General features: G+C 41.6%; 1 protein-coding gene across 1 annotated transcript in view; it reads right to left on the bottom strand.

The window, feature by feature from the left end:
- Nucleotides 1-10,657, bottom strand: part of camk1db (calcium/calmodulin-dependent protein kinase 1Db) — a 60,443-nt gene that overhangs the window by 33,558 nt on the left and 16,228 nt on the right. Inside the window, exon 2 of the mRNA XM_014017137.1 lies at nt 1,400-1,531. Within this exon, the coding sequence (XP_013872591.1) occupies nt 1,400-1,531 (132 nt within the window). The remainder of the gene's footprint in view (nt 1-1,399; nt 1,532-10,657) is intronic.

Raw genomic sequence — 10,657 nt, 5'->3', positions numbered from 1 at the left:
AACTGAGACTGGAAGAACTGAGACTAGATAAACTGAGACTAGATGAACTGAGACTGGAAGAACTGAGACTGGATGAACTGAGACTAGATGAACTGAGACTGGAAGAACTGAGACTAGATAAACTGAGACTAGATAAACTGAGACTAGATAAACTGAGACTAGATGAACTGAGACTAGATGAACTGAGACTAGATGAACTGAGACTAGATAAACTGAGACTAGATGAACTGAGACTGGAAGAACTGAGACTGGAAGAACTGAGACTGGAAGAACTGAGACTGGAAGAACTGAGACTAGATAAACTGAGACTAGATAAACTGAGACTAGATAAACTGAGACTAGATGAACTGAGACTAGATGAACTGAGACTAGATGAACTGAGACTAGATAAACTGAGACTAGATGAACTGAGACTGGAAGAACTGAGACTAGATGAACTGAGACTAGATGAACTGAGACTAGATGAACGGAGACTAGATGAACGGAGACTAGATGAACTGAGACTAGATGAACTGAGACTAGATAAACTGAGACTAGATGAACTGAGACTGGAAGAACTGAGACTAGATGAACTGAAACTAGATGAACGGAGACTAGATGAACTGAGAGTGCAGAAAGGACAGAAGCCCGGTCATCCTCCTCTGACACCAGATTTATACTGCATGCGTCTCCGCTGCGCAGGTCGCACCTGTGTGTTTCAAGTCCAGTTTACATTACCTCCGCTCCGCTCCGGTCCGACAGCAGAAAGCAGATCACGCGATAAATTCAGTGATAAGTGTTGAAGTCACAGCAAAAAATCATTAATTCTGTGAAAGACGAACTCCAAACACAGCTGAAAACGATATAAAGGCTTTTGGTTTCTATGTTGAAACTTTATCGCTGTCGTCTTTCTGAAACTTCTGATTTCAAAATAAAATCCATGTGTATCGTGTGTGTACACATATGCTTCATGTTACATGTTTCCATCTGCTTCCCAAACAGAATGATACACTCTGACAGTATTTGTGTAGAAATATATCGTATATTTATTAATATAGCTGCAATTTCGACATTATTCTGACAAATTATTCCGCCGAATAGTGTCTTATTTTGAAAATACGGATGTTGTGCTCATGTCTTTTCCTGCTGGTGCGACGTAATCTTTAAAAATTGACTCCGGCGCTGCTCCGGCATCCGGCAAAAATAGGATCTGTTCTAATTTTGAGGGATTGTCGTCCGCTCACCGCCGCCCTGCGCCGCCAGTGTAAACACTCTCATTGATTATAATGGTTGAGTGTTTGCTGCGGAGGTCGGACCAGAGCGGAGCGGAGAAGGAACGCAAGCAATGTAAACTGGGGGTAATGTGTGGTCCCTCTCTAACCCTGCAGACCCCGCCCCTGCTCAGTCACGTGGTACCTACTTCCTGAGGACGGCGATTTCGTTCTCGATGCTCGTCTCCTTCCCCTTCAGCGCCTTCTTTGGGATGCACTTGATTGCGACCATCTTTCCCGTGGCCTTCTCCTGAGCCATCACCACTTCAGAAAACGCACCGCTGTAAGAAACAAAGACGTGTTATTAGTCCCACGTCGCACAAGCTCAGAAAATATTGACATGTCGTCTGTAAATGGAGAGAGGCGGACGAGGCCGGGGTGCACAAACAGCCATATTGTGAGTATTTACAGAGTCCAGTAAGTGGACACTTTGGTCTCGTGCCCAGACACAATCACAGCAAACACATTTAAAGGCTCTAAGAAACAGCCTGTTTAGGAGGGCAGACAGCGTGTCGCCCTCTGCCATCTGTTTCTAAAAAACAAATACAGAATTAAGGGAATATTTGTTCAAGCAATCCACCTGTTGCTATGAGACCATTTAGATAATAAATCCTGATGAGCAGGCCTTCAGTTCATCTTAAGGTCTGGTTTTGAAGGGGTGTTCTGTCAAGTAGTTTTCAATAGTTAGTACCTTATCAACCCTGACATCAGTTATAAAAATGTAGAAAGTAACAAAAGTTTTTATCCAGGACATAGGCTAACAGGGATCATCTGTGTTTCCCAGTACCTACTATTTGTTGTTCTGGGGTTTGAAACTGAAATCATGAAAAATGCTTGGCTCCCCATTTAAAGGGCTTTTATTACTATAGTAATAAAGTGCATGCATTGTACCAGGAAACAAAGGTACTGGGGAACAGAGGTACTGGTAGGGCAGGGCGATATGGCAAAAAAAAATGATCACAATTAATTTTTTCATATCGTCCAATCTCGATTAATATCACAATTTTTTTGTTAACTGTTAAAAAGTGACTAAGAAATAATTTAACAAATAAATATAGCTAAAGAAAAAAATAATGGCTGTTACTTTTACTAATATAACAAATAGCTGTGGTTCAGTAGGACACAAAATTATTTTTGCAAGGTATTTAAAAAGGTATTTACCAAGAAAAAAAACATTTGTGTGTAAATCATAGAATCTCATTAATAAAGTTATCCTTTTGTAAAATTAAAGTTTTACAATTGAATTTCGCATTAAATGTGCCACAAAGAAACATAAAACTACATCAGCAGCAATTTGTGCACACTTGCCAACTGAATAGGATCTAAGCTCATTACTTTTGTTATGGAAGCTGCTCATCACAGCTCACTTTTCTTTTTTTTCCCCTCCCCCTCTCTCCCTCTGTGTCAGGAGGGGAGCTCAGAGCTCACCCTGCATGCCTGTTAGCTGGTAACAGCAGGTACAGGAAGTGACAGCGGCCAAAATATCTCAGAAACGCACCCAAATAAACGAACTCTGTGAGATTCAGCGTTTTATACTGGCTTGCATTTTGTTTAGCTAATTCTGCTACTCCGTCTGCGTTTCATTAGCAACTAATAAATGGAAGTGGAGCAGGAGAAGGTGGATTCTGATTGGCTGTTGTCGCACACATTTCCGCCATGTTTGATTGAGGAAGAGGCTCACAGCTGATCACCGTGATCGACCTGAAATTTTCTCGATCAATAATCGCCATCAAATAATCGCCCAGCCTTAGGTACTGGGGAACAGGTACTGGGGAACATAGGTACTGGGACATATAGGTACTGGGACACATAGGTACGAGGGAACATAGGGACTGGGGAACAAAGGTACTGGGGAACAAAGGTACTGGGGAACATAGGTACTGGGGAACATAGGTACTGGGGAACACAGGTACTGGAGAAAATAGGGACTGGGGAGCATAGGGACTGGGGAGCATAGGGACAGTGGAACAAAGATACTGGGGAACATAGGCACTGGGGAACATAGGCACTGGGACACATACAGTAGGTACTGGGGAACATAGGGACTGGGGAACATAGGCACTGGGGAACATAGGTACTGGGACACATACAGTAGGTACTGGGGAACATAGTGCCTGGGAAAAATAGTGGCTGGGGAACAAAGGTACTGGGAAAAATAGGGGCTGGAACAAAGGCACTGGGGAACAAAGGTACTGGGGACACATAGGTACTGGGATGCATAGGTACGGGGGAACATAGGGACTGGGGAACATAGGTACTGGGACACATAGGTACTGGGACACATAGGTACAGGGGAACATAGGGACTGGTGAACAAAGGTACTGGGGAACAAAGGTACAGGGGAAAATAGGTACTGGGACACATAGGGACTGGGGAACATAGGGACTGGGGAACATAGGTAGTGGGGAACATAGGGACTGGGGAACATAGGGACTGGGGAACATAGGGACTGGGGAACATAGGTAGTGGGGAACATAGGTAGTGGGGAACATAGGTAGTGGGGAACATAGGTAGTGGGGAACATAGGGACTGGGGAACATAGGGACTGGGGAACATAGGGACTGGGGAAATTAGGGACTGGGCAACGTAAGTACTAGGGAACATAGGTACTGGGGAATATGAGGAACTAAAGCATCTATTAAACACAATCCCTTCTTTTCAGGGGCTCAAAAGTAATTAAACAAATCAAACTGTAAATAAAATATTCATTTCTAGTACTTGGTTGAAAAGCTTTTGTTGGCAATGACTACCTGAACTCGTTAACATCACCAGATGCTGTGTTTACTTCTTTTTAATGCTCTGCCAGGCCTTCACTGCTGGTTTTCAGTTGCTGTTTGTTTGTGGGCCTTTCTGTCTGAAGCTCTTTAACAAATGAAATGCTGCTCAATTGGGTTGAGATCAGGTGACTGACTTGGCCATTCAAGAATATTCCTCTTCTTTGCTTTAATAAACTCTTGAGTTGCTTTAGTTTTGTGTTTTGAGTCTTTGTCAATCTGTATTATGAAATGTCGACCAATCTACTAAATGTAGGTACCAGAGAACAAAAGGTATGGAATTAGCTAACTAACCAAAGGAAGGCTTGTTTTAAATCATTTTTCAGGCTTATTAAACAACTCTTTCTATAATAAAAGACAAAGGGGTGAAAGAACGCTACCTTAGCTGATAATAAATCTCTACACTTCAACAATAATGCTCTGATGGAGGTATGTACTCCAACAAGCAATACACTGTTTCAAACTTGTTTTGAACAAATCTTACTCGATTTGTTAGCACTCAGAGATTGAGCTGGGGCCGACTCCCAGCTGCTACCACACTACTACTACTGCATGAAAACTGTAGAACAGAAATCATGTTTAAATCCCACAGAAGAGAATCATGGACAACCCCCACCACCCTCTGCATGAAACCGTGGGGGGTGGCTGAGCAGCTCCTACAGTTAGAGACTTAAACATCCTCACTGCAGGACGGAGCGCTTCCGTAGGTCATTCATTCCAACTGCAGCTAGACTGTATAACAAACACATCATGATGTTATCAGTCACTTGGACAATTCACCTACACTGGCAACCGTAATATGCACCTGCATATATTTCATTTATGTACATTGTTATATATCACGAGTATAGTGGTTGTTGTTGTTGGTTTTTTTACTTATCTTTCTTTATTCTCTCACTCTGTCCTGTTTTGAGCTGCTGTAATGTGCAGATTTCCCCACTGTGGGATCAATAAAGTTTTATCTTATCTTAAGAGGTATTTCAGCAAAAGTTAACAAAAACATTAATTCTGGCTTTGATAGAGCACAGTATGGACATCAAGTCACCACTAAAAATAAGGTGAGGATGAGAATACCAGCAGAGAGTAATAAAAGTTGGCCTGATATGATGACTCATTTATATCTTTTACATCATGTGGTGCTTTGCATCATTTACATGGGGAAAAAATGGCTGCGGGCGCAGGAAGCAACATGGGAAGAATTCAAAGCAACAAAGGGTTTCTGATGTTCTGTGAAACGCTCTGCTGGGTGCACTTTGAAGTGTGATGACTTACAGAATACAAGGAGAGGAACCAGCTTTTGAAGGCTGGTTGTTAAAAAAAAAAAAGGACAAAACGCTGCTCTTCTGCCGCTCTTTGTAAGATTGCGCAGCATAATCACAGATAAAGATACTTCCTCTTCCTTTAGATTAGCTCTAAATGAAAATGACCAGATCACTTTATGCATCGTAGACTGAACTTTGCCCATGATAACATCTTCCAGACATCCTGAGCCTCACAAGTGAACATTACAACTTACTTGACAAAATACCTAAATACTGTACAATAACAAACCCCCTCGGTTCCTTAGCTCTTTACCATGGAGGGCAGTACAAACATCACTAACCAGCAACCCCAACTATGGCAAATCCTCAGCAAGACACAAGAACAGTCAAAGGTTCTGTCCAGTAGAGCTGGGAGGTACACTGGTTTGTAACAAAAATGTTTTTGTATTTTTATTATATGAATCTTCTGTGTACCTGCAAACCTACTTGAACAACATCCAGAACATCAAAGCCATCAATAAACAGCTTCACGAAGGACCTTGTTCATCATCAGACAGCTGAACGCACTTGCATGATATAGAGCAAGGCAAGCTAGTGTCTGTTGGAGTTGTTGAGTGTGGTGGAGATGGACACAGAAGGTACAGAAAGAGAAGCTGTGGCAGATTAATAGTAGAGGGTGATGACCAAGAAGAACTTGCACCTTAAAAATGGCCAACGTAGCAAAATTTGTCATTTGTCTGGTCCACACAATGCCCTAACCGTCAGCCCAGATTTGACCCAAATGTGGTTTGCCAGAGGTGGTCCATGCATAGGCCGGCACCACATAAACCAAACCAAACAGCGCCATCATTGCCAAAGCTGGCCCATGTCCAGTTGACAAATCACTTGCCGTGCCAGCTTGACACCAGATCTGGCCCACACCAGTCTGCTGTGTAGGAGACTGGTTTCTGTTGTGTGGAAAAGCTTTGGGTTTAAAAGTTCAGATGTTAATCAAACAGTATTCTGCAAACTCTGTTGAGTTAAAGTTGTCGCCGCGGGCAGTGACACGAGCAATTTGCTCCAAACATCACCCAAGCAAAAGGAAAATATGCAAACTCCACACAGAAAGACCTCTGGTCAGAAGCAGGTATTGAACCCAGCTGTAAGGCATCAGTGCTAACCACTGATCCATCATGCTGCCCGTGTTGAAGGTTCCTCCAGTTTTTCCTTGTTCATCACTCGCTGCCAAAATACATTCATTTAAAATAATTAATGAACCAAAACACAGGTTTTATTGAAACTCTCCAGTGCACACTGGATGCACATCAACTAATTACCTTTGAGCCACACCAAATTAGCTTACACAAATGTTTGTAGCTCAGTCATGTTTTATAAATCCTAAACTAAAATATGAGGTTATAGTGGTTGAGTATAACTTCTAAAAATGTTCGGTCTTTCATTGTTTTATGTTTCTACAGATTCATGCATAAATGATTCTCATTATTCCTAAAATCCACTTTATTACCATGAAACGGTTCATCATCGTGTGCTCAAAGTGTAATCAGTTCCTCCCAACAGGCTCTGAACTCAGTGCTCCAGTCGGCTGCTGTAAGTCGCACTACGGCCATCAAATCCGTGATAATCCTTCACTCGTCCATCACATGTAGGGGGGAGGGAGGGCAGGTCAGCCAGAGCAACGGTGCACAGTCTGTTCACAAAGCACCTGGCACCAGGTGTGATGAGATGGAACGCAGCAAACAAAAACAACAAGCAGCCCCCCTGAACTGACCTCGTTCTGACACGTGATGCAGGGCCGATATGGAAATACAGTGAAGTTAGTCGTGCAACCATGTGTCGGCCCTTTAGAGCGCCATCTTCCCACCGTGAGGACATAGCTTCTACTCATTTCCACAGCTGTTACGAAAAGTGCACGCCGAGCCTGTCAAGAAAACTCACAAATGTGTGCGTGCTTGCTTTCTGCAGGAGGAGAGACACAATGATGAAAACCACAGGAAACCTATGATCTCAGTGAGCGTGTGCTGCTGAGCTGAGTTTCAGTCTCCCCCCGGCTCACCACGCTAACAAGTAACATCACTTCCTATGAGTGACAATTTGACACACTCCGAGGCCGCTATTTCTCTCATTTTGTCAACGCAAGAAGCCTGACAAAGCATGCTGTAAGCTCCAAAGAGTCATTTCAGAAGTCATCATTCAGAGGAAAGAATGGCTCCAGTATGTGCAGCAAAACGTGGAGGCGTTGCTGCCTAGATGCATCTGCACACTCAGAACCTACGACCGTTGAGAAGAGCTACAATTCAAAATTATACGTTGTTTTAATTTAAATTTAAATTACAGGTGGAACATACGGTTCAAATGTTTTAACAAAGAAATTGTAACATTAAGTCTGTTGCTATCAGATTCAAAATTACATTGTTTTTTTATTTTAGTTCAAACATTAGATATGTTTATTACATGTTCAACAAATAAAAGATGGATTTATGATACAAATCAGTACATTTTGTTTACATTTTCATTGCACAATAAATCCCAGTTTTGTAAGAGTTAGGGATGTATTTTAATAATAACCCTCTTCTCATTTTCCAAGCGATACAAACCATCTAAACTAAAGCCCATCTCCACCTGTTTAGCATTCCAAATGAGACGGAGCGACTGATAAACGCCTCTGACCTCACGTCACAGGCGGCTCCACGGAGTCAGCTCGCTCGGCTGAATAATGATAATAATAATAATTGAATTTTAAATTCCTCCCAGCGCTCTGTGTGCTCTCGGCTCTGACTCGACGGGCTGAGTGTGACAGTCTTCAGTCACACAGCAACACCACACAATGTTCGGAGACTGAGCCATGCCAAACCAGCTGACTAACGTGGGCCGCTGTGTGTGTGTCTGTGTGTGTGTGAGAAAGTGTTGCTGCAGATACAAAGTGAGGCAAACCTGGAAAACTTCTATTAAGGCCAAGATGTCAGCGGCTTACCCTGGAGGATAATGAAGATGCAGGTGACAGAGGAGGATTCTGGATGGAGGAGTTAGGGTGGTTTGATGGCAGAAGCTTGTCAGTGTGTGTGTGTGTGTGTGTGTGTGTGTGTGTGTGTGTGTGTGTGTGTGTGTGTGTCTGTGTGTTGCTGCTGAGTAATCGCGCTGAGTCATCTTGTGTAAGCTGCATTACAGCAGCCAGTTATGCAACATGATGGAAAAGTCGAGACTTAATAAACTAGGTGAAGCTACCGACGGTGAAGCCTCTTCGTCAAAGTCACCTTGTTGCAGAAACGCCTCCAAACAGACACGAAGAAGATTGCACTTTCAAAAAATAAAAAACAAAGGAGACCAATTATGGGTCCTAGAAATTTTTATGGTATGTCTGTGGGCTATCCAGACCACGTTCATTCAATTTAATGCACAAAATAATTCTCAGATAATAAAATTTCCCATTTTCTGCCTGCTCTGACTTCCATTCAGAACGAGCTGTTTATGTTAATGAGCTCTGTTGGTAACGCCCTCCAAAAATCTGTTGACATTAACTCCGCCCTCCAAAGCCAGCGTTTACGTTAGCATGGCTAATAATAGCAGAAACTGTTGTACAACCATATGTGAGACCCAGAGGCAGAGTCGCAGCTTCTTTTAATTTTTTTTCCTCCTCTGCTCTGCGTTCACTCTGCATGCTGTTACCAGAGCAGGGAGCAGCAGCGGTCAAAATACCTCAGAAACTCGAACAAATAGGCTTTAACAAGGCTTTAATAAGCTAAACAATAGAGGTACATGAGAAAACGTGCTCATAACGAACGAAAATAAATAATTGAATTGTGTCCATGCCAGTCTCAAACCCTGGTCTCCCAATCTCTGGTACAACACTCTACCCGTTGCCCCATTGGAGACTTGTTGTAAAATGAGCTGCACATTACACAACAACAACCGTGACGGCTTCTTATCCTGAGGAGGTGGAGCCTCACCAGGGCGTTGCTAGGTAAGGGGCTGAACGCAGGTTCCGGTGGGTTGTCGTACGGCTTGAGACATCACAAAATAAAACTTGTCATTAATACACGTTAAAAATACATTTACTTACAGTAAATATGCCCCTGGGTGCATTTTTTTGGTCCTAGGACTGTTTTTTAAAGAAGTACATACCCAAAGTTGAGTAAAGAAAAAACTTTAAAAAGTGAATTTTGCATGATAGGTCCCCTTTAAAGTGATGCAAGGAAACTGAAATCTGTTTAGGAGAGGGGGGTAGTGGAACTACAACACTGGTTTGATGATCTTTATCGCCCGCCACCATGAAATACTGATGATTATGTAATTGACAGTGTGTGCGTGTCTGTAAAGGCCCTGTCACACTACACAAGTTATGCCAATTTATGAACATTTTGAAGACATCAACGTTGAAACTGGAATTGAAAAAAATCAACAGGAAACTTCTTTCCAGCGTGTACATAATGTAATTCTAACAAATTGATCAAGTATATAACTTTTATTAGCAATTTAGACGTAAAAAGTTTCATAAGTTGGCATAAGTTGTCTAGTGTGACAGGGCCTTTAGAAAAATATATCTCATGGTCCACTGGATGGATTTTAATAAATGCTCTGAAAGTAAACATCAGACGTACTCTTTATTTTTTGGAATCAAACTGCATTAAGATCACCGCCACATCTTATAAACCTAAGCAAAAGCAAACAAACAAACAAAAAACTGCTATTCAGTTCATTTCACAGATATTGATATGAAAGTTGGTGTGGTAGTAACTGAGACTGATCCCCAAGCACCAACTGATTGCATAAACTATTTGTTTCAAACTTTGTCATTAACTAATGATAACGCTGTCTGTTAGCAAAATATCTCATGAGCCACTGGACAGATTTTAATTAAATGCTTCAAAGGTAATCACTCGATGTAGGTTTGCAACTTTTTAATCAACCCAGTTTAAGATGGCTGCCACAGCTCCTCCTTATATGTGACCCATCATATCGAAGTGAGGATTAAGTCAAATTTGGTCAAAATGATCTGACTACATTTTCAGATTCTTGGCTTTAAAAGCTACATTTTGGTACTTGGATCATTCTGATATCATAAGCTTATCTAGAGATATGACTTAATTTGTCATGTTGGTTATGATAATATATTGATATTTGGTCTGAATCCTAATTTTATGTAAATTTATTGAGTAATTTTTGATGGTAATATAAAGAGGAAACTTCAAATAGTATTTGTATATTAAGATTTCCCAATTGTAAATAAACAAAGACATGATAGCTTTACTCACGGGGAAAAATTCAAAATTTTAAGGCGTTTTTTTTTCTCAAAAACAGAGTTTTTGTTGCTACTGCTCAAAAAAATACTTCAAATTTTTTAAGGTTATATTTCAGACAGTTCATTCAAATGATT

This window comes from Austrofundulus limnaeus, unplaced genomic scaffold (genome assembly GCF_001266775.1).
Source record: "Austrofundulus limnaeus strain Quisiro unplaced genomic scaffold, Austrofundulus_limnaeus-1.0 Scaffold162, whole genome shotgun sequence".
NCBI lineage: Eukaryota > Metazoa > Chordata > Actinopteri > Cyprinodontiformes > Rivulidae > Austrofundulus > Austrofundulus limnaeus.
The sequence above is the reverse complement of the archived record's forward strand: the minus strand, read 5'-3'. Positions and strand labels throughout refer to the sequence as shown.